Raw genomic sequence first — 27,222 nt, forward strand, 5'->3', positions numbered from 1 at the left:
TGGTCTCAATTTTAAATCATCTTATCCGTTATTCTCATAAACCAGACACATTTTCTGAAAACTACATTTCCCAGGCTTTTTCTCACACTTGAATATGTTACAGATATCCTTTTTCATGCATGTGAGTCTCAAATTAGGCTGTTTAAGTGACTTATCACTCAAGGGAAGACCCTGGACAGAGGACCCTAGACTCTAGGCCTTTGGTGGACTGGTAAGCGGAAGAGACCACAGGTAATACTGAATGAAGGGACTTCTCTGGTGGTCCAGTGATTAAGATTTCACCTTCCAATGCAGAGGGTGAAGGTTTGATCCCTGGTTGGAGAGCTAAGATCCCATATGCCGTTTGGCCAAAAAATTAAGACATCAAACAGAAGTGATATTATAGCAAATTCAATAAAGACTCTAAAAATGATCCATGACAAAAAAAATTTTTTTTTAATATTAAAACAAACATTATGCCACAAAGGCCCATCCCAGAAAATTTCAAGGCCTTCAGAAGTCCTGAAGTTCTAGGGAAAACCTACCCCATGAATGATGGAGCTCATAATAGAGAATTATTATTAACGCCATCTCTTGAGAATCTCAAAGCAAAATCGAGTTATTTCTAGTACAGCATCACTTGAATTCTCAAGGCTCATGAAACAAAGGCCTGGAGGCTAAATGACCTACACAAAGCTTCTGTGTCTGTCAGAGAGGTCAGACCAGAACCTGATTGTCCTCATATGTTCATCTGTGACTTTCTTAGCCTGTGGAGACTTATGTCCTAACCTGGCTCTCATTGAATATGGATGCAAAATAGCTTAATTGTAGAAAGCAGCTTAAATGTTAAAGGCAACACTGTTCTAGAGAAACTAAGAGATTCCAGCCCTTCAGAGATCCCAGAAGCTGGCATTTCCTACTACTTAATTTTTATGGTCTCACAGTCTCCCTTGCCTCGCTCTGTTCCCACTTGGCCACAATTCCCTCGTCATCTGGGCGTGATCTCCCTGCCCCCGTTCACTTCCCTGTGAAGTCTGTGGGCGGCAAGTGAAGAGCAGGAGCTTGGGCTCAGACCAGGCTCCTCAGAGACTTTCTCATGGAAGGACACCCTTGTCCTTAGCTATACGGGGCCAGGGAGTGTGGACAAGACTGCCAAGCTTCAGCCAATTACAGGTTTTGCCCATCGAAAGTGGCAAGCAAGGGTCTGAGCTGTCCCTGGATGCATGCACGCACATGAACACCACCCTCTGCCCCTCACTCCCCACTCACTGTGCAGAGAAGCAACAGGACACAGAGACATCCCAGGCCAGCTTTCTTTACCAGTCCTCGCCACCCTCCCCTGGACTGGGCTTTTTCCAGTGAAAAATGAGCCCCAAAGCCCTGGAGCCTTCTCGGTGATTTACCGAGAACCTTACCTCTGCATGGGCTTTCCGGCTGCAGCCAACCCCAAGAGTCAGAGGGAGGAAGAGGGAGAAAATCAAAAATGAATAGAAAGATGAGAAACAGATGTCTGGAGCCTTCACTGGCTGGGACTCTCCCCCTCGACCCCCTCTCTTCGTGAGATCAGAAGGGCCTAGTCCCTGAGAGCAGACTCTTCTACTACCCACTTTGACCTCCCTCCTTCCATACCCCACCAACCCCTCGCATCCGTCAATGCTCACCCTGGAGACCTGCCACATGGGTGTCTACCTTGTTGGGTCATTTCTTCCTAACTTTAGCCAAAATAAATGAGTAGGCTAGACGGAACACAGACAAAAGTCAAAAGATAACAAGTGTTAGTGAGGATGTGAAGGAATTGGAACCCTGGTACACTGTTGGTGGGACTCTATAATGATGTTCAGTTCAGTTCAGTTCAGTCGCTCAGTCGTGTCCGACTCTTTGCAACCCCATGAATTGCAGCACGCCCGGCCTCCCAGTCCATCACCAACTCCTGGAGTTCACTCAAACTCATGTCCATTGAGTTGGTGATGCCATCCAGCCATCTCATCCTCTGTCGTCCCCTTCTCCTCCTGCCCCCAATCCCTCCCAGCATCAGAGTCTTTTCCAATGAGTCAACCTTTGTGCAAAACTGTAGGGAGGTTCCTCAGAACTTAAAAATAGACATACCATATGACTTAACAATCTCATTTTTAGGCATATATTCAAAAGAATTGAAATCAGTGTCTCAAAAAAAAAAAAAAAGAAAGAAGTGTCTCAAAGAGGTAACTACAACCTCATGTTCATTGTAGCATTGTTTACAACAACCAAAATGTGGAAACAACCCAGATGTCCATTGACAGACAAATAGATTAAAAAATATAGTGTATATATATGATGGAATATTACTCAGCCTTAAAAAAGAAGGAAATTCTACTGTTTGTGACAATGTGGATGGATCTGGAAGACATCATATTAGGTAAAATAGCTCATTCCCAGAAGAACGCATACAGCACATGAGGTCTGAAAGAGATTTTTTTAAGTATTTATTGATTTTTATTTATTGGCTGTTCTGGGTCTTAGCTATGACTTGTGGGATCTAGTTCCCTGACCAGGGATTGAACCCAGGCCTCCTGCATTGGGAGTGCAGAGTTTTAACCGCTAGACCACCAGGGAAGTCCCTGAAAAAAATTTTTAGACGACCCCCCCCAAAAGAAGATGGAACAGAATACCAAAATATTACCCTTATTACTGATAAAGCTGACTTAATAGTGAGGGGCTTATATCTATGGATAGATAAGTGGACAAAAAGCTTCCTAAAGACTCAGAATTTAGCTAACTTACTCTCTGATACACAGGCTCAGATGGACGGGGTCAGACTTCCCCACTGGAAGATTTGTGGGATGGGGTAAGAGAAGAGAATATGAATCCCTTATGAACAGGACTAAATTCTTTCAAAATTTACCAATCAAATATATCACTCCTTAGCACAGAGTTTGAAAGGCTCAGAATGCTAGGCTAATGGAACTCCTTCCATATTAAAGGAAACACCAGGAGGAGAGAAGAAAATGGCCTGTTCCTTTCCTTATGCACACATTATAACTCTCCATCAATTTATATGGTGTTTTATTTTCTTTTTTGCCTCTCCATGAGATTAACAATATTTGTAGTCAAGAAATATGCCTTTTCATCCTATACTTTCAACCTGTACAAGTCAAACACTCATGCTTAGCACCAAATAGGTTCAACCTATTTCTTAAAAGACCCTGAAGAGAGAGGAGCCGAAGTATCACAAGTTCACTTAAGAAAGAATAGCTGTAACAGCAGAAGTGGAGGAGAAGGGAAAATTGAGGTAGGAGACTTCAAAATAGAGGAGGGACTTCCCTGGTGGTCCACTGGGTAAGAATCCGCCTTCCAATGCAGGGGACTCGGGTTCTATCCCTGAGAGGGGAACTAAGATCCCACATGCCACAGGGCAACTGAACCCATGTGCTGCAATGACTGAGCATGTGAGCTCTAGAGCTCCAGCTTGTGAACATGCTCCTCAACATGCTTCTCTTTCCTAGAGAAAGCCCGTGAAGCACAAGGAAGACCCAGCAAAGCCAAATTGATTAATTAATTTTTAATAAAAGAGGAAATATTTGAGCTGGACTTTGGGGAACGAGTAGACTCCAACTACACAGAAAAGTCAAAGGCAACAGTTACATAAACCCAGGGGCATGAGATGGTACACAAATCCCTGGATGCAAAAAAATCCTTCACAAATGTAGCACAGAATATGGGAGATGAGATAGGAAGGAGATGAGGCAGTCCTTCACTCTGGAATACTTAATCAGATCAGATCAGTTGCTCAGTCGTGTCCGACTCTTCTCCCTGTCCACCACCAACTCCCAGAGTTCACTGAGACTCATGTCCATCGAGTCAGTGATGCCATCCAGCCATCTCATCCTCTGTCGTCCCCTTCTCCTTTTGCCCCCAATCCCTCCCAGCATCAGAGTCTTTTCCAATGAGTCAACTCTTCCCATGAGGTGGCCAAAGTACTGGAGTTTCAGCTTTAGCATCATTCCTTCCAAAGAAATCCCAGGGCTGATCTCCTGCAGAATGGACTGGTTGGATCTGCTTGCAATCCAAGGGACTCTCAAGAGTCTTCTCCAACACCACAGTTCAAAAGCATCAATTCTTCAGTGCTCAGCCTTCTTCACAGTCCAATTCTCACATTCATACATGACCACAGGAAAAACCATAGCCTTGACTAGACGAACCTTTGTTGGCAAAGTAATGTCTCTGCTCTTGAATATGCTATCTAGGTTGGTCATAACTTTTCTTCCAAGGAGTAAGCGTCTTTTAATTTCATGGCTGCAGTCACCATCTGTAATGATTTTGGAGCCCCCCAAAATAAAGTCTGATACTGTTTCCACTGTTTCCCCATCTATTTCCCATGACGTGATGAGACCAGATGCCATGATCTTCATTTTCTGAATGTTGAGCTTTAAGCCAACTTTTTCACTTTCCACTTTCACTTTCATCAAGAGGCTTTTTAATTCTTCTTCACTTTCTGCCATAAGGGTGGTGTCATCCGCATATCTGAGGTGATTGATATTTCTCCCAGCAATCTTGATTCCAGCTTGTGTTTCTTCCAGTCCAGCGTTTCTCATGATGTACTCTGCATATAAGTTAAATAAACAAGGTGACAATATACAGCCTTGACGTACTCCTTTTCCTATTTGGAACCAGTCTGTTGTTTCATGTCCAGTTCTAACTGTCGCTTCTTGACCTGCATACAAATTTCTCAAGAGGCAGATCAGGTGGTCTGGTATTCCCATCTCTTTCAGAATTTTCCACAGTTATTGTGATCCACACAGTCAAAGGCTTTGGCTTAGTCAATAAAGCAGAAATAGATGTTTTTCTGGAACTCTCTTGCTTTTTCCATGATCCAGCGGATGTTGGCAATTTGATCTCTGGTTCCTCTGCCTTTTCTAAAACCAGCTTGAACATCAGGAAGTTCACGGTTCACATATTGCTGAAGCCTGGCTTGGAGAATTTGGAGCATTACTTACTAGCGTGTGAGATGAGTGCAATTGTGCGGTAGTTTGAGCATTCTTTGGCATTGCCTTTCTTTGGGACTGGAATGAAAACTGACCTTTTCCAGTCCTGTGACCACTGCTGAGTTTTCCAAATTTGCTGGCATATTGAGTGCAGCACTTTCACAGCATCATCTTTCAGGATTTGGAATAGCTCAACTGGAATTCCATCACCTCCACTAGCTTTGTTCGTAGTGATGCTTTCTAAGGCCCACTTGACTTCACATTCCAGGATGTCTGGCTCTAGGTCAGTGATCACACCATCGTGATTATCTGGGTCGTGAAGATCTTTTTTGTACAGTTCTTCTGTGTATTCTTGCCATCTCTTCTTAATATCTTCTGCTTCTGTTAGATCCATACCATTTCTGTCCTTTATCGAGCTCATCTTTGCATGAAATGTTCCTTTGGTATCTCTGCTTTTCTTGAAGAGATCCCTAGTCTTTCCCATTCTGTTGTTTTCCTCTATTTCTTTGCATTGATTGCTGAAGAAGGCTTTCTTATCTCTTCTTGCTATTCTTTGGAACTCTGCATTCAGATGTTTATATCTTTCCTTTTCTCCTTTGCTTTTCGCTTCTCTTCTTTTCACAGCTATTTGTAAGGCCTCCCCAGACAGCCATTTTGCTTTTTTGCATTTCTTTTCCATGGGGATGGTCTTGATCCTTGTCTCCTGTACAATGTCACGAACCTCATTCCATAGCTCATCAGGCACTGTGTCTATCAGATCTAGTCCCTTAAATCTATTTCTCACTTCCACTGTATAATCATAAGGGATTTGATCTTTCTACCCCCTTCTGATGCCTATGTCAGAAGCTTTCTCTATCTCCTTTATACTTTAATAAAACTTTATTACACAAAAGCTCTGAGCGATCAAGCCTTGTCTCTGGCCCCGGATTGAATTCTTCTCCGGGGGCCAAGAATCCCCGTGTCTTTGCATGATGCAACAACAACCTTTCATCTTGGGCACTCATCTGGGATCCTTCAGGACAAGGAGCCATGGCTGCGCAGGCGCAGGAGGGCCTAGAGGAGCTATCTCACGTTGAAGGTCAGGAAGGGCGGCGGTGAGGAGATACCCCTCGTCCAAGGTAAGGAGCAATGGCTGCGCTTTGCTGGAGCAGCCGTGAAGAGATACGCCACGCCCAAGGTAAGAGAAACCCAAGTAAGACGATAGGTGTTGCAAGAGGGCATCAGAGGGCAGACACACTGAAACCATACTCACGGACAACTAGTCAATCTAATCACACTAGGACCACAGCCTTGTCTAACTCAATGAAACTAAGCCATGCCCGTGGGGCAACCCAAGATGGGCGGGTCATGGTGGAGAGATCTGACAGAATGTGGTCCACTGGAGAAGGGAATGGCAAACCACTTCAGTATTCTTGCCTTGAGAACCCCATGAACAGTATGAAAAGAAATACTTAATAGAAATACCCAAATACCTAACAGCCAAATGAGTGACTCTCTCCTTGAGTTTATTGTTTTTCTTTGAGTTGAACTTTAGTCATTGGTACAGTGTGTATGCTCAGCCGTGTCCGACTCTTCGTGGCTCTGTGAACTGTAGCACACCAGACTGACTCCTCTCTGTCTATGGAATTTTTCCAGGTGAGAATACCAGAGTGGGTTGGCATTTCCTCCTCCAGGGGATCTTCCTGATCCAGGGTTAGAACCCTCGGCTCTTCGTGTCCTGTATCGGCCATCAGACTCTTTAGCAGTGCGCCTCCTGGGAAGCCCCAGTGGTTAGTGCACTAAGGGACAGCATTCTAAGCCATAAGGAAGTCTCCTCTAGACCTGTCGGCTTACTCTGTGGAATCCAAAAACAACACGTTTTAAGGGAACGAAGAGCCTCTGGGCTCACGTCTGGGAAAGCCCAGAATGCTGATGTCACCCCAATGGCATGAAGCAGCAAGGAATTGAAGGCCACCAACCTTGGCATTGGGGGAATTCCATGCCACACGTCTGGATAATGAAAAATGAGGGTCTGAAAAGGCTGCTGATGGCTGGTACTGTGAGTTTTCTAGTTAAATGAAAACCAAGAAGATGGGATGATGTTTCCTTTCTTTGCACATTCAGGACTTTTTTTTTCCATGAAAATAATTTTAGAAATATTTCCAGCTTAATATTAAGGAAACCCATATCTGAACCTAAGTTCACTGACAATGTATGGAATATATCTCAAATTCTGACTTTAGATAACACTTAAAGTTCTTTCCATAAAATTTCAAGGACTCATGTGAAGGCCAGCTATAGAATTTTCCTCCCAGACTGTTTTCTGGGAACAACACCCCCCACCCGTAGGGCTGATAACCTCTCATATTTCTGCTGTGTGACTCTGACCTCCGGCTGTATGTAACTGTTCAGAAATAGGAACGTGATCCACTCAGAGACTTTGGAATTGGGATTGAAATATATAGTCCATCCTCCTATGGGCCTTAGACTGTAAAATCTAAACTTGGGGGCTGAGAATCTGCCATTCATTGCCTTCATGTGGTCTGAATAACAGAGATAGATAGTGGGCAGATCAGAAAGAAAGATCCCAACATGGCCAAAAACTTGGCAAAAGATTGGATATAGCAAAAGAGGGAAAACAAGTCCAGGTTGATGTTTCAGTTTCTGGCCACAAATACCATGACTTAGAAGAACAGTTAGGAAGAGGCAGTAGATGTTGAAGATTGTTCTTACAAAAGTACTAAATGAAATCATGAAAGTTTGTGAACTCCCTAAGAGGGGTCACTCCTAAGATCCTGAGTCTAGATCCTTAAGGCCTCCCCAAAATTAGGGGCAGAAGCAAAGGAGACTCCGGTAAAGGGCTGAGTTGAAGACATAGGAGACATGCTCCATGTTCAGGAAAAGACATAACATTAGATATTCCCTCTCCATTATTTTATTTACCTAAGTTGAATGTTATATTTGCAAAACTTGGATGTTGTGGAACAGACAAATGAGTGGTTCACTTATTTATTTTTATGGCCCATATTTTAAAATTTTATTTTATTGGAGTATAGTTGGCTTACAATTGTGTTAGTTTCAGGTGTGCAGTAAAGTGTTTCAGTTATACATATATTCATTTTTTTCAGCTCTTCACCCTTATAGGTTACTAAAGAGTATTGAGTAGAGCTCCCTGTGCGATACAGTACATCCTTGTTTGGTTATCTATTTTATATATGGTAATGTGTGTATGTTAATACCAAGCTCTTAATTCATACCCCCCTTCTTCCTCATTGGTAGTCATAAATTTGTTTCTGAAATCTCTGAGTCTGTTTCTGTTTTACAAATAAATTCATTTGTATCATTTTTCAATTAGATTCCACATGTGACTGATATATGGTGCTTGTCTTTCTCTGACTTACTTCACTTAGCGGGATAATAGCTAGGTCCATCCACGTTGTTGCACATGGCGTTATTCCATTCTGTTAATTTGATTTAGAGAGTGTTGCTCATATATACGGAGAAGGCAATGGCACCCCACTCCAGCAGTCTTGCCTGGAAAATCCCATGGACGGAGGAGCCTGGGGGGGCTGCCGTCCATGGGGTCGCGAAGCGTCGGACAAGACAGAGCGACTTTACTTTCACTTTTCACTTTCATGCATTGGAGAAGGAAATGGCAACCCACTCCAGTGTTCTTGCCTGGAGAATCCCAGAGACAGGGGAGCCTGGTGGGCTGCCGTTTATGGGGTTGCACAGAGTCGGACACAACTGAAATGTCTTAGAGCAGCAGCAGCAGCAGCAGCTCATATACACTCTTTGTGGGGACGTAAGCTGTTTGAAGGAATTAAAATAGTCACATACATAAATTTTGACCCAGTAAAGTGGAAACACTGAGTTGCCTGCTCACTGGGCCCGCCCACCCTAGTGGAGGTTCCAGCTAGAGGGTGACTTAGCCATTGTGTAGCTAATGTTCAGGGGATAAGCGTGTGACTCATGCTGGGCCACCTCTCTCATTATAGGGTTATTGAGTTTAAGAATCATTTCAAAGAACCATCTCTTTATTTTGTGGATTTTCTTTATTGCTTTTCTAATTTGTTGATTTTGACTCATCTTCTTGCATCTCTTTTATTTTCTTTACTTTTACTTGCTTTTCTTTTCTAGTTCATTAAGGCGGAAGTAGAGTTCATTGATTTAGACCTTTTTTCTTTTCTATGTAAGGCATTTGTGGCTATAGATGTTAAGTACTGCCTGAAGCCACTCATTTTCGTGTTGGGTTTTCATTTTCATTCAGTTTATGTGCGTGCTAAGTCACTTCAGTTGTGTCCGACTCTGTGCAACCCTATGGACTGTAGCCTGCCAGGCTCCTCTGTCTATAGGCTTCTACAGGCAAGAATACTGGAGTGGATTGCCATGCCCTCGTCCAGAGAATCTTCTCGACCCAGGGATGGAATTTGGGTCTCCCGCATTGCAGGCAGATTCTTTACCGTCTGAGCCACTGAGGAAGCCCCTTTATTCAGTTTAACACACTTCAAATTTTCTCTTTGGATTTATCGATAACCTATGAGTTATTTATGAATATTAGCTTGGACTACTTAGAGGTTTCCAGCTCTTTTCCTGATATTAATTTATAATTGAAATCTATGTGGTTATAGAACTGATTTTCTAGGACTTGACTCTTTTACATTTGTTAGGATTTGTTTTATTATAATACATTGTCTACCTTGGTAAATGCTGCACTGATTTTTGAAAGTGTATTCTGCCATTGTTGGGTATAGGATTCTAAAATTGTCAATTAAGTTAATTTGATTAACAGTGTTGTGCAAATCTTCTAGATACTTTCTGTCTACATTTTCTATCCATTATTAAAATCTCTGACTTTATAATAAGTGTGGGTTTGTTTTTCTCTTCTCACCTTATCACTTTTGTCTCATGTATAACGAAGCTCAATTATCTGTTACATAAACATTTAAGATTGTTATATTGGTGAATTGACCACTTTACATTATTAAATGACCCTCCCTATGACTGGTAGTATTTTTTTGTTCTAAAATCTACATTTTCTGATATTAATAGAGCCATTATGACTTAATCTTCACTAACATTAACTAATTAACATTGTATATAATTTTCCGTTTTAATTTCACCTATTTGTTTGATATATATTCTTATAGCTGGGTATGGCCTTCTCTGGTAGCTCAGCTGATAAAGAATCCACCCACAATGCAGAAGACCCCAGTTTGATTCTTGGGTTGGGAAGATTCCCTGGAGCAGGGATAGGCTACCCACTCCAGTATTCTGGCCTGGAGAATTCCATGGATTATATAAGTCTAGGGGATCGCAAAGAGTCAGACACGACTGAACCACTTTCACTTGACTTCACTTCATAGCTGGGTATATGATGTATATTCATACAGCTGGATTTTTCTCTTTATCACCATAATAGTGCTATCTTTTAATTGGGATAATTAAACTATTTCTAATTTATATGGTATTTTAAAATTTACCAGCTGACTTTTTTATTTATTCCATCCATCTTTTGTTCTCTTTCCCCTTTCTTTATGCTCTCTTTTGAATTAATTGCATATCTTTTTATCTTTCCATTTTATCTCTTTTGTTGTATTATTTTAATGGTTGATTTAGGTTCATAAACCATGCCTTTGACTTACCACAATCAATGTTCAAGTAATATTATACCACTTTACATATATTAAAAGACTTTTACAACAAAATACTTCCATTATATGCCTCCTGAATTTTAACTACTGTTATCACACAGTTTATTTCTACACGTGTAATAAGCCTCACATTACACTGCTCTTCTGCTTGCTTTAAACAATAAATTTTCTTCTAAAGAAATTTACATAATAAGAAAAAAATATATTTTCCATTTCTCCACATAGTTACCATTTCTAGGCTCTTAATTTCATAGTGAGATCCAGATTTCCACCTGGTATTGTTTTCCTTCTGCTTGAGGAATATTCTTTACAATTTCTTATAGTGCAGTTCTGTTGGTTATGAAAATCCTTCAATATTTTATATCTGAAAAAGTCTTTGCTTCGCCTTTGCTTTTTAAAGGTGTGTTCACTAAGTATAGAATTCTAGATTGATTGATTTTTTCTTTCAGTACATTAAAGATGTTGTATACTGTGTTATTGCTTACATTGCTTTTGATGAGAAATATGCTATTATTCTTGCTTTTGGTGCTTTCTTTTCTAATTAATTTTAAGGTTTTTTGGTATCACTGGTTGTAAACAATTTGATCCTGATGTGCTTTACTGTATTTTTTTTCAGTTTTCATGTGCATTGAGTTTGTTGGGCTTCTGTGTCTTATAGCTATGCATTGATAGTTTTAATCAAATTTGGAACAATTTCAGTCATTAACCCTTCTTTTAAAAAACGTATTTTTTAATCACACTTCCTGGCCATTTGGAGACTCTGGTTGCATGTTTACGCAGACACTTAGATTTGTCCCACAACTCACTAACAGTCTGTTCATTTTCTTTTAAGTCTTTCTTTTCTATATGCTTAGTTTGACATAGTTTCTATTGCTATGACTTTAAGTTCATCATTTTTTCCTTCTGCAGTGTTAAGCGTGTCATTAATACCGTCCAGTGTATCTTTCATCTCATACATTACAGTCATCTCAAGAAGCTTGACTTGGGTCATTTTTAAAATATGTTTCACATCTTTATGTATCATGGTCTCATAGCTCTTTGAACATGTGAAATCATTACTCTCTTTTAATATCTTTGTGTACTAATTCTAATACCTGTGTCATTCCTGGGAAATACTCAACTGATTTTTTTCCTCGTTTGGGGTCATATTTTCTTGTGTTTTTGAATGCCTGGTAATTTTTTATTGGATGCCAGACATTGTGGATTTGCTGGGTATTTTTGTATTCCTAAAAATATTCTTGAGCTAAGTGACTTGGAAATAGTTTGACCCTTTTGAGTCTTACTTTTCAGCTTTATTAGGCAGAAGTACAACTGTATTTAGTCAAGGGCTAATTTTGTTCCAGGACTGATGCAAAACCTTTCTCAGTACTCCACCCAATGCCCCATGAATTATGAAGTTCAAGAACTGGCAAAACTAACTTATGGTAATAGAAACTAGAAGAGTGAACACGTACAGGGTATAGAGATGGGAACTTTCTGGATGTGCTACTTATACAAATTTGTCAAAGAGACAGTTAAGATCTGTGCCTATCACTGTACATAAATTTTTTGTGAATAAAAAAGGATATTTGGTATCAAATGTATGTGCATATGTATAAATTCTGAGAGAATATACACCAAAATTTCAATAGTGAAGACTCTGAGGTGTTTTTAAGTTATCTTCTGAGTATTTTTCAGTTATCTAAATTTTTCAGTTATCTAAATAGACTACCTGTTTAGAAAATGTAAAATTAATATCAAAAAAGGATGAAAGTATTTTGGGGGAATTCTCTACCTTACAGAATGAATGAAGGAAAGGAAAGTAATGCTTATTGAGTATTTGCTATACATCAGGTCTCTTAAAAGTCACTTTATTACATTATTCCATTCGATTGATATAATAACTCTATTGTGTGCTAAGTTGCTTCAATCATGTCTGACTCTTTGTGACCCTATGGTCACAAATCCAAGTCTCTTACATCTCCTGCATTGGCAGGCAGGTTCTTTAAGTTGGTATTATCCAATTTGCTTCCCTGGTGGCTCAGAGGTTAAAGCGTCTGCCTGCAATGCGGGAGACCTGGGTTCAGTCCCTGGGTCGGGAAGATCCCCTGGAGAAGGAAATGGCAACCCACTCCAGTATTCCTGCCTGGAGAATCCCATGAACAGAGGAGCCTGGTGGGCTACAGTCCACATGGTCGCAAAGAGTCGGACAGGACTGAGTGACTTCACTTTCACTTTCTTTATCCAATTTGCAAAAGAAGAAATGATGCTGCAGAAAGGTTGTCATATGTCAAATGTCCCGCCACTTGATCTTAAGGCTGCCTACTTCTGAAGTCCTTGTTTTGGACTTTAGAGAATTAAGCTGCTGAGATGGATTTTTTAAAATTCAGAAAGTAAAGAGTACTGAGAAGGATAGAAAAGTCCCAGAAGTTTATCACTGACTGCAGGCTTGGGAGCTGACACGGTAGACTCTAGGAGTTCCCTTTTAAAAAGACAAAGCAAATTTTTTCATGAAGGCAGAGTTACAAATCAAGCATAGCTCATCTGAAACTCAAGAAAGTCTAGCCTGAGAAAGAAAAAGAAGTGGGTGGCTCAGGGAAAATCCATGAGCTCCAGACCCTGGGTGGCAGGCAGAAGGAGAGGGAAGGAAGGAGTTCTTCCTCTCAACCTAAGGGCAGCTTAGTAGGACAAAGGCAGCTTTGTCCCCAGATGAAGTACTGCCCACCCGCCCCCCAAGAGGACAAGGGTCGTGGCTGTCAGGTTACAGGAAGAGGTGTATTCTCTGTATCAGCTGCCTCCTGCCCAGGCAAGCCTGACTCACAGATTGGTCACCTGTCTGGAATGGATGACAGGAGAGCTCACTGCTGAGGTCACCCACAGAGCAGTGGACTGGAACAGCTTCTGTGTCAACTGCTCAGGTCACAGCAGCTCCCTCCACCTTTGGTTGGAGGCTGTTTCTGTGTGAAGTGAATCTCTTCCAATATCTACATCACACTTGGAACGCTGGCCTTGAACCACCTCATTTGCTCTTTCTTGCATCACCCAGTTTAGGATTGTGAATGAAACACTCACGGATCATTCTCTGAGACTTTGAAATGGAGTCTCTGACTCCTCGTAAAGTTCTCCCAGGTTCAATTACAATGGGATGGAAGAGCTGGGACTCAGACTTGAGCCTGAAGCTCTTTGGGAATGGGGGTGTGAGGGGGTAAGGGGCGTCCATGTGTCCATGTTGGTCAGTGTTCTCTCAAAGCTGGCATTTGGCTTTTATGTGCTCATCCAAATCCTAGTTAGAGGAACAGTTATGGGTGGAGAGGAAGATGGCAGCTCTCATACGTTTATGGCTCCACCATCCTTCATCTTTCATCCTCATGTGCTAAATGAGAGCTGGGGAAATGAACCAGAAGGACTGAGCCTCACTCCCCACCCTACCCCCACACTCTGCCGCTTCTGTAACACAGCTGGGTGGTGCTTGATCCTCTGCCAAAGGCCAGGGGCCCAGGCTGGGTGGGGTTTTCTCCATATCCATGGCTCACTCACTTTTGAGATCTGTGGCTGAGCTGCATCATGGGGGGCTAATTACTGCCAATTGCAGCACTGTTGAGCTCTACTTTCTGATGTATAAAAATGGTCTGCTGGGAACTCGACTAAAACCAACAGAGGACCATTTATTGCACACTTGTTAGGAAGCCACCAGGAAGGGCCTCCCCAGGCTTGTTTCTAAACACAGACACACTCAAATCTTCTCTCCTCTTACAGCCAAGAACAGCCAGTCATGTATTGAAAACCGCAGGCTCACTTTCTCAGTCACAAGGAAATGTTCCCTGAGGGTCAAAGTGGGATTTTGGAGAGTGAGCTCCATTCCATTATGAACTCTCTGATCTTCCCCAGCTCTAGCAGAAGCAAGGGGAAGACCAAGAAAAGGAGAAGCATCCCTGAGCACTTCTTATATGTTAAGTATTTCTGAGGGAGAGTCAGCAGGCTTCCCAGGTGGCTCGAGTGGTAAAGAATCCACCTGCCAATGCAGGAGACATGAGACCTGGGTTCAATCCTTGGGTTCGGAAGATTCCCCGGAGAAGGGAATGGCTACCCACACCAGTATTCTTGCCTGGGAAATCCCATGGACAGAGGAGCCTGTTGGGCTACAGTCCAGGGGCTCCAAAAAGAGCTGGACACTACTGAGAGACACATGCACACAAACTTGTGTAATTAATATAAATTATTATATTGACCCTCAAAACGGACCTGCGAGATGACTGGCATTATTGTGATTTTGTGGAAACTGAGACTCAAAGATACTGAGTAGTTTATTGAGTCATGGAGTCAGAATTTAAACCCTGATTTTAACTGATTGCAAATGAGCTTTCTCCATCGTAAGCAGAAAAATTGCCAGCTCACAGAAAATATTCCTTTATAGCCATCATCTCAAAACTTTTCTGACCCTATACCCCCATCAGCAAAGATTCTTTGAGCAGCACTTCCAACATATGCATATTTATTTATGGATTAGATGCACTAGCTAATGTCTATTAGTATTGATTGATAATAATATGAGTGCCCAGGCGCTGTTTATTAACGACAATGGATTTACATCTATATTTAATATAGTGTTGGTAATTTGGAAAAAATTTTGCCAAATATAATTAAATTATTGCCTTAACCTTGGCATATGGCTGACAAATAATTTGTTCCAGGAGTTAAAGACGTAATCCCACTTTTTTTTTTTTTTCTTTGTGTGCCTGACCTGTTCTTATCATCTATAATCCAGTTTCATTGCAGGAAACATTTTAAGCCATTTGTCTCTTTTGTGAGGGCTGTTGGGTTAAAATTAGATATTCTGGGTTGTAAATCTGCTCATTGCATACATGTAAACCTTAAAACATTGCAATTTTCTGGAAGCAAAAAGAGAAAGAACGGTAGTGGTGTAGACCCCCTTCTGTGTTGCATGATCCATGCTTGGTCTACAGTGCTTTTTAAAAAATATTTATTTGTTTATTTGGCTGCATCAAGTCTTAGGTTCTGCCTGAAGGGTCTTTGTTGCCTCACGTGGAATCTTTTGTGGCAGGGCACCAACCCTCCAATGGTGGTGTGCAGGCTTAGTTGCTCCATGGCATGCGGGATCTTAGTTCTGTGACCAGGGATTGAACCTCAGTCCCCTGAGTTGCCAAATGGGAATCTTAACCACTGGACCACCAGGGACGTCCCCTTATAGTGCTTTGAGTACATGCACAGGAGCCGAAGAAGGCTGACCAAAAGCACTGAGATGGATAAGGGTATTCCATAGTAATAAATAAAAATGTGTCTCCTATTTTTAGAGTGAAAATAAATGGGAGTCAAAGTCCTCCCATAGTCCATGTCTTATTCTGTGTGATCCTCAGAGTGTGTACATCTGCCCATGAGATAGTCCTGAGCTGGGCCCCGCTGAAGGCCGAGAGCCTGGAGGAGAGAAGCAGCCCGTGAAGAAGTGGGGGGCGCGGGCAGTAGGGGAACAGGAAGGCACCCATTCTGGAGGAGCAGAGTCAGGGCTCAGTCACTGGTAGGAGCAAAGCTCCAGGGCTTGAAGTTCACACCAAACATAGATTCGGGACCAAGCCTGGAAGAACCCATCCTGGGAGGGCCACATGGGCCCTGGCAGCCTGGGGTTTAAACTGCATCCTTTCAGAAGCCTCCCTGGTGAACTTGACTCCTGGGACAGATGGAGACGCTCTCTGCAGCTCAGAGATCCATTAAGGTTTGTTTTCCGAGATGGAAAACAAAGGTATTTCAGCCTTCCACAGATAAAAATAACTCGCCGTTGATTTTGAAATCCCTTGCATTTGTCTCCCACAAACCGCCCTGTACAATGGCACTTTGTGAGCAAGAGAACCCTGTGCAGGGGCTGCCGGCCCGGGGCCCTCCGCTGCCAATGGGCAGGCTCAGAGCGGGCCCAGCGTTGCTGTTGGACGTCATTCAGGAGCCCCTACTCGGCGGGGGGAGCCCAGAGAGGAAAACAAACAGAGCGAGGAGTAGTGGAAAACGCTGAGTCCTGGAGCTGGCCGGAACAACGTCCGCCTTTCCAAGCCCGGAGCCAGCGCTCTGCCCACCTGCAGCTGCGGCAGCGAGCTGGCTGTGCCAGGCAGGGGGCCTTGGCACCAGAAGCTTCCCTTCCGAGGCCTGGGAGGGCGGAGCAGACACTCCGGGCTCTGCAGACAGACCCTTCAGAGACTTTACCCTGAACGCCCAAGACTTCTCCTTGTCCCATGAATCCAGGGGGAAAACTGGTTCTCCCAGGAGGGAAAGAAAAGCTTTCTTGAGCTGTAGCTTCTCATTACTAGCTCTCGTGGCTCAGTGGTAAATAATCTGCCTGCCAAGCAGGACACTCGGGTTCAATCCTTGGAGAAGGAGATGGCAACCCACTCCAGTATTCTTGCCTGGAGAATTCCATAGACAGAGGAGCCTGGCAGGCTACAGTCCATGGGGTCACAAAAAAGTTGGACACGACTTAGCAACTAAACAAACAAAAAACCCTTACATATCACTTACTATGTGTCAAGTTTCAAGATATATTAAACAGCAAACACTACATCAATCCTGTGAGGTTATTTCATGGATGAAGAAATTGAGAAACAGAGAGGTTAATTAACTTGCCCAAAGTCACACAGCCCCAAAGTGGCATCAGAGTCCATACTCTTAAATGTCACACTGCCTTTCGTCTCCAGCCTATGACATTTCCCCTCTAGATATATAAGATAAGAGAGACAGAGAGAGGAAATTCAGATGGAGAATAAAGGGAACAGGTGAGAGAAAGAGGGAGAGTCAGAAAGAACTGGGATAATAGATTTTAAAAAAAAGCAGGAGGCTGTCAGTCTCAGAGGAGAGGTGTGAGACCAAGATTTAGAGATGGCAAGAAGTGCTGGCTAGGGAAGGGAAGCTGTCACAGAGCTGATCGAACAGATACCAGCTCTTTCCTCTGCCCTAAACAAGGTCCTGGGAATAATGCTAAGTGATGCTCAGCAAGTGGGGCTGAGACAGCTCCCAGGTGTGTGGTTGGGGGGAGGTGAGTGGTTGGGGAGAGGGGGTAGGCCCGAGAGGGACTGCTGGAGCAGAGGAAGTAATACCTCCTCTTTCTCTACAATTACAGCCTGGGATGGAGGCCCATGTCCTGGGCTCCATGGAGACTGCCATGATGAGAGGAAACAGTCTATGTCAGTCACACAGGGAGACCTGTCGTATTCATCTGAAAGCTGAATAGCTCTTGCTCTCAGCTGGAAGGGAGGGTAGGAAGGAGAGAAGGAAAGGAGTTAGGGAGGGAGGGAAGAGATGGACTATTTCTCACCTGTGTCGGAGGGACAAACCTTCATTGGATACATAGATATGGCCTTAGAATCAGCAGAGCTAAAACCTGTCACCTCTGTCACCACAAGTCAACTACAGGATGAGGGAACTGGACTTTATCTCTAAGGTTCTTTCCAGACCTAACATCCATGCCCTGGGGACATGGTGACTGAGCACAGGACTGTAATAGTCACTCTTGGGCACCACCCAAACCCCAGTGCTCGCACAGTGGCCCTACTCCCCCGCCCCCATCCACACCAACCAACCACCCGGTCCTGGAAATTTCATCTCCTAAGCACCTTGCTGATCCACTCATGGCTGACTCTCTGGAAGGCTTCTCTCCCAAACAAATGAAACTGTTTTCCGGCTGGTCTCTCTGCCCCATCCTTGTCACCTCTGATCCGTCCTTGCTCTACAGCCCGAATAATCTTTCTGAGCACAGATCAGGTCAAGTGACTTGGCCTTGGGAAGATCCTCGGGCCCCACCTTACTCTTACCTGGCCCACAAGGCCCTGAGCCGTCTCCTCTGTTTCCCCATCCTTAACTGTCACCACGACTTCTCTCATCCTGTGCTCTGGGGTCCCAGAACAACTTCTAGACTCTGCTGGTCCATACACTTTCTCACTTCTAGACCTGAATGTCTTTCCCTCTCCACTAGCTAACTGCTACTCCCCTTTAGGATATAAATTCTTCCAGGTTCAGTGTTTCTCCTGATACAAAAGCACCCATTATTCCACTGGATAGGAAGTCTTCCAGTTTCTTGTCTACAGCCCGTCATTCACTAAAAGCAGACAAAGGGGAAACTGCATTTGTATTTCCCTTCTGGTTTCCCTAATACTGGGCACACTGAGAACTACACAGCAGTGGTTCAGGGACCGTTTTACCTGAATAAATTTGGTGGTAGGGTCATTGTGTAGGGTACCTTCCAGCTAGAACATCCTGTAACCCCATCAACTGTGAGCTAAAAGACTCCGTGTTTTTAGTTTCTGAAAACCAGGAGATAAAAGCCTGCTGCCACCCCAGAACCCAATCTGAACATCAGCAAAGAGCAGACTGTTGGAACCCATTAGAACTAATAGAAATTGTGTGTGTGTGTGCTTAATCACTCAGTCGTGTCCGATTCTTTGGGACTCCACGGACCGTAGCCCGCCAGGCTCCTCTGTCCGTGAGGATTCTCCAGGTAAGAATGCTGGAGTGGGTTGCCATGCTCTCCTCCAAGGGATCTTACCAATCCAGGGATTGAACCTTCTCCAGCACTGTAGGGAGATTCCTTACCATCTGAGCCACCAGGGAATCAACTGGGGTCAACTCTAAACTAGGATGTGTTACTTGGAAAATAGATAAGAGTCAGAGTAGAGAAAGGGGACTGGAGCTGGGAGGAAAGGGCATAAGAGTCATGATTAAATTTCAGGATTTGCCTGTAGAAAAGTTAAAAACAGCCTGCTCCTGCTAGGGCAGTGTCTTGGGCTGACAATGTGGAATGGGCAGGGAGAAAGTGGCTGTCTCTTGACTGTAGGTCCCTTAAGTGGCTGCTGACAACCTCCTCGTTTCTCCACGTGCTGTCATATGGAAGGACCAGAGCTGACCTGACACCACAGCTCTGAAAGATGCTGTGGCTGAGAGCCCACTAGAACCCGGATGGCAGGAGAGATGAGATGCAGGACTAGGCTTTGGGGATTGCCCAGCAGGTGCTGAGAGCTGGCCTCTGCTGAGCCCCCAGGGCTGCTCCAGGCAGATGGTCATCACTGTCATCGCCTTGGACGCCAGCACATTGAGGTACACCAGGCAATCAAATGAAACCGGCTTTCCCAGGGTAGAAATATTTTCCAGGAAAATGGAAAAAAAAAGGGGGGGTCTGGGACATTCAGTAAAGCAGGAAATGGCACTGACCAAGAGGCAGAGAGGCCACAGCCCCCCTCCTCAGCTAATTTGGAGTTCTCAATTCCCAATAAATGTTTTATTTCCCCCTCAATTTCAAGCCTTTTAACATTTTCACTGGTCAATCAACAGCTGCTTTTATCAGACTTTCTTAAACCCCTGCCTCATTTCAAGAGGGGGCTTAAAAAGACCTTTTCTCTTCTGCTATTCATTGTTCTTTGGGGAGGATTCTTCTAACTGGGAGTCATCTCACGGACCAGAAGACAATCTGCGGTATGCTGAGCAGTAAACCCATTAAAGGGCACAGGCCAGTCCTTGGAGGTCAAGAAGCCCTGCATCTGAGCTACAGAAAGGTTTCTGTACAACTGACATTTTCACCACAAACCACAGCCCAGAGAAGCGCTGGGGAGAAGCGGGGCTTGGAAAGGGTGTGGGACTGGAAAAGCTTCCTTACTGAAAGAAGCTGTCCTTGTCCCCTTTGGGTGTATGAAGCATCTCTCTTAGTAACCAGGGCTGTGGTTCCTAGGGAGGGTGAGCCACCAGCAGCAGCATCAAAAGGGACCTTTCAGAGTTCCTGGGTGGCAACATGGCTTCACAGAAACAACAAGGGCTTAGAGGCAGCTGGTTCTGATGAACTCGATGACCTCTTGTGCTCTCTTCCACGGTAGGTTTCCAGAATAACGTTAAGTTTCAAGCCAAGAACGCATGGGAGGTGGAGAGATGGTCACAGGGCCGGCAAACTCAAATTCTACAGGGACGAGGCAGGAATGTAATGTGGGGCTGAGCCACTGGAGACAAGACAGGAGATTCGTTTGCATCTTGGAGGAGCAGGCTCCACTCAGCCAGTTCATGGGGGGTTTGCTCTGCAGGATTCCGAGACAACCCCACGGTCTTACTGCCGGACACTTGAGCTGCAGAGGTGAGTCCTGACACTGTCAAGGACACACCGGGCATCTCTGTGCTACAGACCCAGCCCACAGACAACCTGTGTGCTCTGTAGTCCCCACTGCCTGGCTCATTCCACTCCCAGTCCTCTTCCTCCTTTAGGTTAAAATAGTTACACTTCATTACATGGGTAAGCTCTTTCGCTCAATTTTTGGTCATGAGGTATTCATTTATTTTTGGCATGGATGCTGTAGGTTGCTCCAAGGTCATAGCAGTGTGGAGCTAGACTAGCCTTGGGCAATTACTCTATCCTACAACTGCCCAAAGCCTGTTAAAACCTATAGATGTCTGACTGTCAGCTTCGTTTTTTAAAATTTTTCATATATGGTTTATTTTTAAATTATCTGTATTAAAAAGCAAATATTTGTAAAGAATGTGAAAGGAAAATAAGAAATGAAAAAGCATTGCAACCCAGAGACTGCCATGTTTAACACTGTTACAGGCAGCTCTTGCTGTATAATACCTACTGTAACACTGGAAAGTTTAAGAATCGTTTAATCTCACTATATGCCTCCCAGCCAGCTTGAGATGAAATGATCTAGGCTGAACCAGGCTGAGTTTGATTCCAGACTCAGGATGGTGGGTTGGATGGACAGTGCTCCTCTCATTCTCACTGGAGCAGGGGGAAACTGAGGCACGATCTTCTCACTGCATGGACAGAGGTGCAAGAGAACACACTGCTATCAGGCAAGCACAATTCAAGCCTTTGCTTGTATTATTTCTTCTAACAACTCATGGGTCAAAGTTAATCATATGGCCAACTCTGAACTCAACATGACAGTGAAATAAATATACTAGGTCCATAGAGGGAAGGGTAGGAGAAGTGAAAAGATACCAGGTGTTTTTAAAATGATTCCTTTTTTACCTGCACCACCTTCTATCCAGACCCGGTTCCCCCAAGTCTGGAGGGAGTTTTAGAAGATGTTGTCCCTCCCCCATCACCCCAGCTTCTATATGGTGGTCTCAGCAGGATCATCAAGATGACCAAAGCCTAGGTGTCTGAGAATCTCCCAGCCAAACGCTAGCTCTTAGTTTGAGCAACAGAGGTCTAAGCTGATTCATTCAAGTGTATCTGGTATCTTTTAACCTCACCAGCATGAAGTAACATACTCTGTAGGAATAACAGCATCTTGACAGTGATAGAAAGCTCTCTGACCAGATCCCTGACTGAGACGAAGTCCTGGTCTCTATATTCTGTGGATTCAGGGGGAGAAGAGCTCAGATGTGGCCTTAGGTTGGCTCTGGAGTTGTGGTTTTGCCCAGGTTGGCAACTGAAGACTAAAAACTATAAGGACCTCCAGCCATCTCACCATGGTCCCCTAGTGAGTGGTGATGGCTTAACTGGGAGGTAGACCTGGAGCCCTCCTCTTGGCCAGTCGGGCTCCCTGACCACTGGACCACACAGTCAGTAATTAATGTGCACTCAGGAAACCTCAAGCTCCAGGCTGGAAGAAACCGATTTTCCAAAAACAGAGCTCTCTTTGTGACCAATTCAGCAAAAATTCTCTTTCCAGCTGTGAGTCGGGATTCATGTTGTGAATGCTGGTGTTAATTAAAAACATCCACCTTCTGTAGTTTTAACAACGAGAAGAGGCACCATGCCGCATGTGTTCCTAACCTTCTCCCCAAAGCACCTATAAATACGATTGTATTTATGACTGCTGAGGGCTTGGATGTTACCATTCCCCATTTTCAGCGCCCCCCAAAAGAGTTGGGGCCAAGATGGATGTGATGGGTCTGAATTGGCACAGGACAAAATGAGCTTAAGAAGGAGGGAGAAGAGGGCTGTTCCCAAGCGTGGACCAAAGATGTTCAACACCCTGTATTAAGATCAGGAACTTTACCTAGCTGAAATCAAATGTTTATCTGTTGAATCATTAAAATGTTTCTTCATGTGCCTCTTAGTCCTCAGACACGATCAAAATGTGGTATGATGAGGCGGGGACATTCCACAAAGGATGACTCCATCTTCAGTAACTGGGATGTCAGATGACACTTCCCCATATTCCTGTGTTAGTTTGCGCTTTATTAGGAAATCTTTATCTGAAATGGTGCAGAGCTAGTGACATCAGATGAAGCTGCATTCCTTCCTGTGCTTGTCTCTGGTTGGCTAATTTGTCCCGCTTTCACACATGAACCAGACAGGAAAGAATGGAGCCAAACCCACATCGTTATGAATGAATTTCTTTGCTTTTAATCTCACACAGTTTAAAATACAATATGAAATCAGGCTACAGTATATAAAAAATTCTCCAGCAAAATGATGTGCCAGCATCAGCTACTAAAATAAACGAACAAAAAATTCCCCCGTAAGAAATTTTTTTTTTGCATTAAAAAAAAAACACATAGACACTTACATCGCTACATCTCTAAGCTACCTCAGTTCTGATTTTTTAAAAAGCACCTGCTTTTCCTTTTTTTTTTCTCATCTTGCTTTTAAATTTTCAGGTTTTAAAAAATATAAATTATATGAAAATACAAGTTGGAAAATAGTCAAACACAATATAACATCTTTTTCACCCCTATACTTCTCAGCTTAAAAAAAAAAAGTATTCTAAAAAAAAGTTCAATAACTGAGGCAGTATTCTGATAGAGATAAATTTCATTTTAATATATATATTTTATATATGTATATGTATACATATATTTATGGTTCCTCGAAACTTCTTTGGAATGTAGATTAAGAGTTCAACCCATTTATATAGACCCCAACAGAGAAAGCAGCATGCACAGCATGACTAGGATAGAGAAGGTGTCATTTTCACCATGAAGATTAGGCAGGTTAATGCTCTAAAACCCAGAGTGTTCAGCCCCAAAGTGAGGAAAAGCATATCTGATCTCTGAATGTTACCTCTAATCTCCATAGCCACAAAACCAGGGCTCTGTGTAGGGAAGTCCCTCCCCTGAAAGCGAAAGGGAACCAAAGTGACTCTGAACCCTACAGCCCAAACCAACATGGGTTAACAGATGCATCTCCAGGAAAACAGAGTTTCACCCAACTCAACCAGATTTGCCCATCCTTCCTCTGAAGTTAACATGTGTTTTTATTTTTTTAAAGCAGAAATCCAACAATTCTGCTCCATTTCCAGTGTATAAACCACCCACCACTCTTCCTGGGATGGTCTCTGGACAGAAGGAGGAAAAAAAAAAAAGCATCTGGCCAGATTGACAAAGCTGTTTGAACTAACACGCTATCTACAAATACTGAAAACGGTGGACTGGGAGAGACAGCAGGGTGGGGGAGGGGGGTGCATCTTAGCAAACAAGCGGCAGAAGAGCATGAGGAGGCACTTGTTCACGTGAATTATGGCAGGAGTCAGACATACACAGAGAGGGGGGTCTCAGCATTGATATAAAAGGAAAGGGCTGTTGAGCTGAGAAAGTGATATGCCTGGTGGCAAAGAAGCAAGGACCGAAGTCTGGCCTTGGTTCTACTCTCACCCATCACTGAAATGTGGAAAGACATCATGAGAAAGCCCCAGCATTCTCTCAGCTGCAGTTCTGCACGTCTGCAAACACACACAGAGACACACACACGCATGCGCACACACATCTTTGCCAGTGCCCAACAAAGATCACATAATCTAAGAGAAAACAATGTAGTCCAAACAGTTCCGCCTAACACTCCCTGAGCAGCTCCTAAAATATGTCGAGAGCTTCATTAAGGCACCTGCGTCCGGAAGAAGATCACAATACACAGCTGGGCAAAATGCTGCCTCTGCTTTCCAAGCGGATGCTCCGATTTCTCGGTATGAGGAAGCGCATGAATCACAGAGTTAAGTTCCTGATAATCCGGGGTCTGCAAGAAGACCTGGGAGAAAACAATCCACTTTCTTGAAGCTATGCTAGAAGGTAGTTAGTAGACTTCCAGTTTCTCAGCTGGAGCCCAACAAGGGCCAACCCCGAGAAGCCCGTCCTGAGGGTTTCTTCCCCTCCCTCGCTGAAAGCCATCCCTGTCACCCTCCTTTTCAATCCGGCACCTGTCGAGCTGAGAAGAGGGGATTCTAATTGTATTAGGCACTTTTCCTTAGTAGTCAGATGTTGGTCCCCTCTCCCCAAACTCCATTTTCAGATGACCCTTGACAATGGCCTCGGTTTGATAATGTTTGTAGTTCAACTCTGGGAAAAGTAAAAGTAGATTTGAATCTCATGGACCACCTTATTGCTACACCCGAGCTCCTTTCCTTATAGTTCCTATGCCTTCAAGCTTCCTTCCTTTGCAATTACCAACCTTCCCTGACCCTGCGCCAGGACAGCAGATCCAAGCACGGGGCCCTTATAGCATCTGCTCTGTGCACCTTTGCCTGCCCACCTAGTCTCACCTGACACCCGACACAGCTGCCTTAAACCCTTCAAAGGAAAGCCTTGCACTTTTCCCAAAGACAGCCGAGCCACATTTTATTCCTAGGCTCCCTCAGTTTCCATGGCTTCTAAAACCCAGGACATCTAAATGGCTTTATCAGACACTCTCCAACTCATGACATGTCTGCGGCTACTCTTTCACTCACCCATCAGAAAGCTGTACATTTCCTTCTACTGAACAACAGAGTGGGGAAAAGTGATAAATGTGGGGTGCTGGGAAAATCAGACACAAAGGACAAAGTACAGAGTGTTAGTTGGGAAGGACATGCATTCAGGACTTATTTCCTAAGACCTGAGGGGTAATGCCCGTGCATACAGATTTTATTCCAAGTCATGTATGTTACAAGTCTAAAAAACCAGTAGAGAACCAGGTCAATCTTCTCCCTTCACTCCCTCTTTCCTAAGACTTCTACAGTGCTCCTACATTTACTATTGTCCAAAGCAGGGCTGCAAAATACATTCAGTTCAAAGACTTAATGCTTCTTAGCTCAACGTTAAGTCCAAACTCTGAGAATATACTCATGACAAATAAGTAGAGGGGTGTGATCATAATTTTTAAAACTTAAAAGGAGAAACTCACATGCACAGTTCCCTTGTACCCAAATTAGCATCGTTTTTTCCTTCGCACATCAGTCACATGAACTTGGGATCCCCAAATCTCAGTGATGGTGCTTTGTCTTTCCAGTGGGGTCTATATAAACAGTTTCCTTTCACTGTGTCAGAATCCTCAGTCGGCAAATAAAAACAAAATTGCATGATACCGCAATACTGAGACCACCTTAGAGCTTAAGACGATTTTTAAGGAAAAAAAAAAATACTGGCACAAAATTTAATAGAATAAAATTTAACACAAAAACAGTTTCAGCCCCTCCCCACTGAAGTCCATCTTTGTTTCAAAAGTAGAACAAAAAGGTCAATAGCCCGTGATTTTTTAGTGCACCCCCAAACAAAAGGCTTTATCCTACCTCCCTCTTTTTTGCCCTCCCAGACCTAAGGACAAAAGGAAATTAACTGCCTTTCATTAGTTTCAAGACTCCTGGTGCATCAATTTCTTTTGCTAATAGGTCCATAACTCAAGACATTTTTTTTTTGTGGATGATTTTTTTTTTTTAATGACTGGACGTGTTAGTCTCTTCCTCCCTTAAGCCAGATTCTTCAAGCTTCTAAGAAGGCCCTTGTCTCTTGAAAATCCTCTCCAGAATTTCTTGTCCCACCCACCCCACCAGTCCTGGCTCTCCTTCAACGGCGCACAATGGATTATAGCTGCAGCTCACTTAGCTCCCACCCCTGAATGTAAAAAAAAATGAGTTCTGGAAAATTAAAAATAGAATAACAATTAAAAAATTAAGAGTCCGACCGACATGGTTGTTCTCTGAAATGTCTCAGCAGGGTTTCCCCGGCCCCTCAGCATCCGTCACTCGTCGGCGTCGGGCTTGACATCCAGCATGGCGTGGAGCTCCTCGGGCGTGTACCCCAGCAGGCTTTGCAGGTCACACACAAAACGGTACACATAGCGTTTACCCGCCGTCTTGTGGATGATGTTTTTGTCATAATAGTAGCGAAGGCCACGGCTCAGTTTCTCATAATTCATCTTAGGCTTGTTTTTCCTTTTTCCCCATCTCCTGGCCACCTGAAATTTAATTTTTAAAAAAGAAGAGAGTAAACACTTCCAGAATAAGCCCAAGATACACATTAATATGCCTGCACTCATTGGTGATGACCCATGATGTTCAAAAGATGGCTAGGGATTCATTGACAAAGTTACTTTTCTGAATTCCAAGTTTTGAAGGCTAGACCAGGCTGGCAGTGAAGCTGACTCTAAGCTGGTGAAAATGCAGTGACCCTGAACTTCTATGGAATGGGAGTTAAAGCATTTGATATTTAAAAAAGAGTCTCTTTTCTTATAGGAGACACTATAGAGTCTCCTCTTACCCTGTATTATTAATAGAACGTCTTTGCTTTGAAAGCATGAAATCTGATGTGAGGGATGAAGGACTGAGTTACAGTCACACCTGTCTTTCATCAACAGGAAGCATCTTTTTTTTTTTTCGAGGCACAGGGCTTCTCACTTCAGCCGGAACAGAGGGCCTCTCTCTTATTTATTGCTCTGCATCCTCCGAATTTGGGCGTGTCACAGAGCAGCCACTCACTATTTGTTTTTTTGTTTTTGTTTT

General features: G+C 43.5%; 1 protein-coding gene across 5 annotated transcripts in view; it reads right to left on the reverse strand.

Moving 5' to 3' along the window:
* Positions 1–22,857: 22,857 nt before the first annotated feature.
* ETS1 (ETS proto-oncogene 1, transcription factor) overlaps positions 22,858–27,222 on the reverse strand; it is a 138,944-nt gene continuing 134,579 nt past the window's right edge. For all 5 annotated transcript variants that reach the window (XM_070365203.1, XM_070365205.1, XM_070365202.1 and 2 more), the window contains one exon: positions 22,858–26,678. In XM_070365203.1, coding sequence (XP_070221304.1) covers positions 26,463–26,678 — 216 coding nt within the window. In that variant the 3' untranslated portion in view covers positions 22,858–26,462. The remainder of the gene's footprint in view (positions 26,679–27,222) is intronic.

The sequence above is a fragment of the Bos mutus genome, chromosome 29, assembly GCF_027580195.1.
Source record: "Bos mutus isolate GX-2022 chromosome 29, NWIPB_WYAK_1.1, whole genome shotgun sequence".
In the NCBI taxonomy this organism is placed as follows: domain Eukaryota; kingdom Metazoa; phylum Chordata; class Mammalia; order Artiodactyla; family Bovidae; genus Bos; species Bos mutus.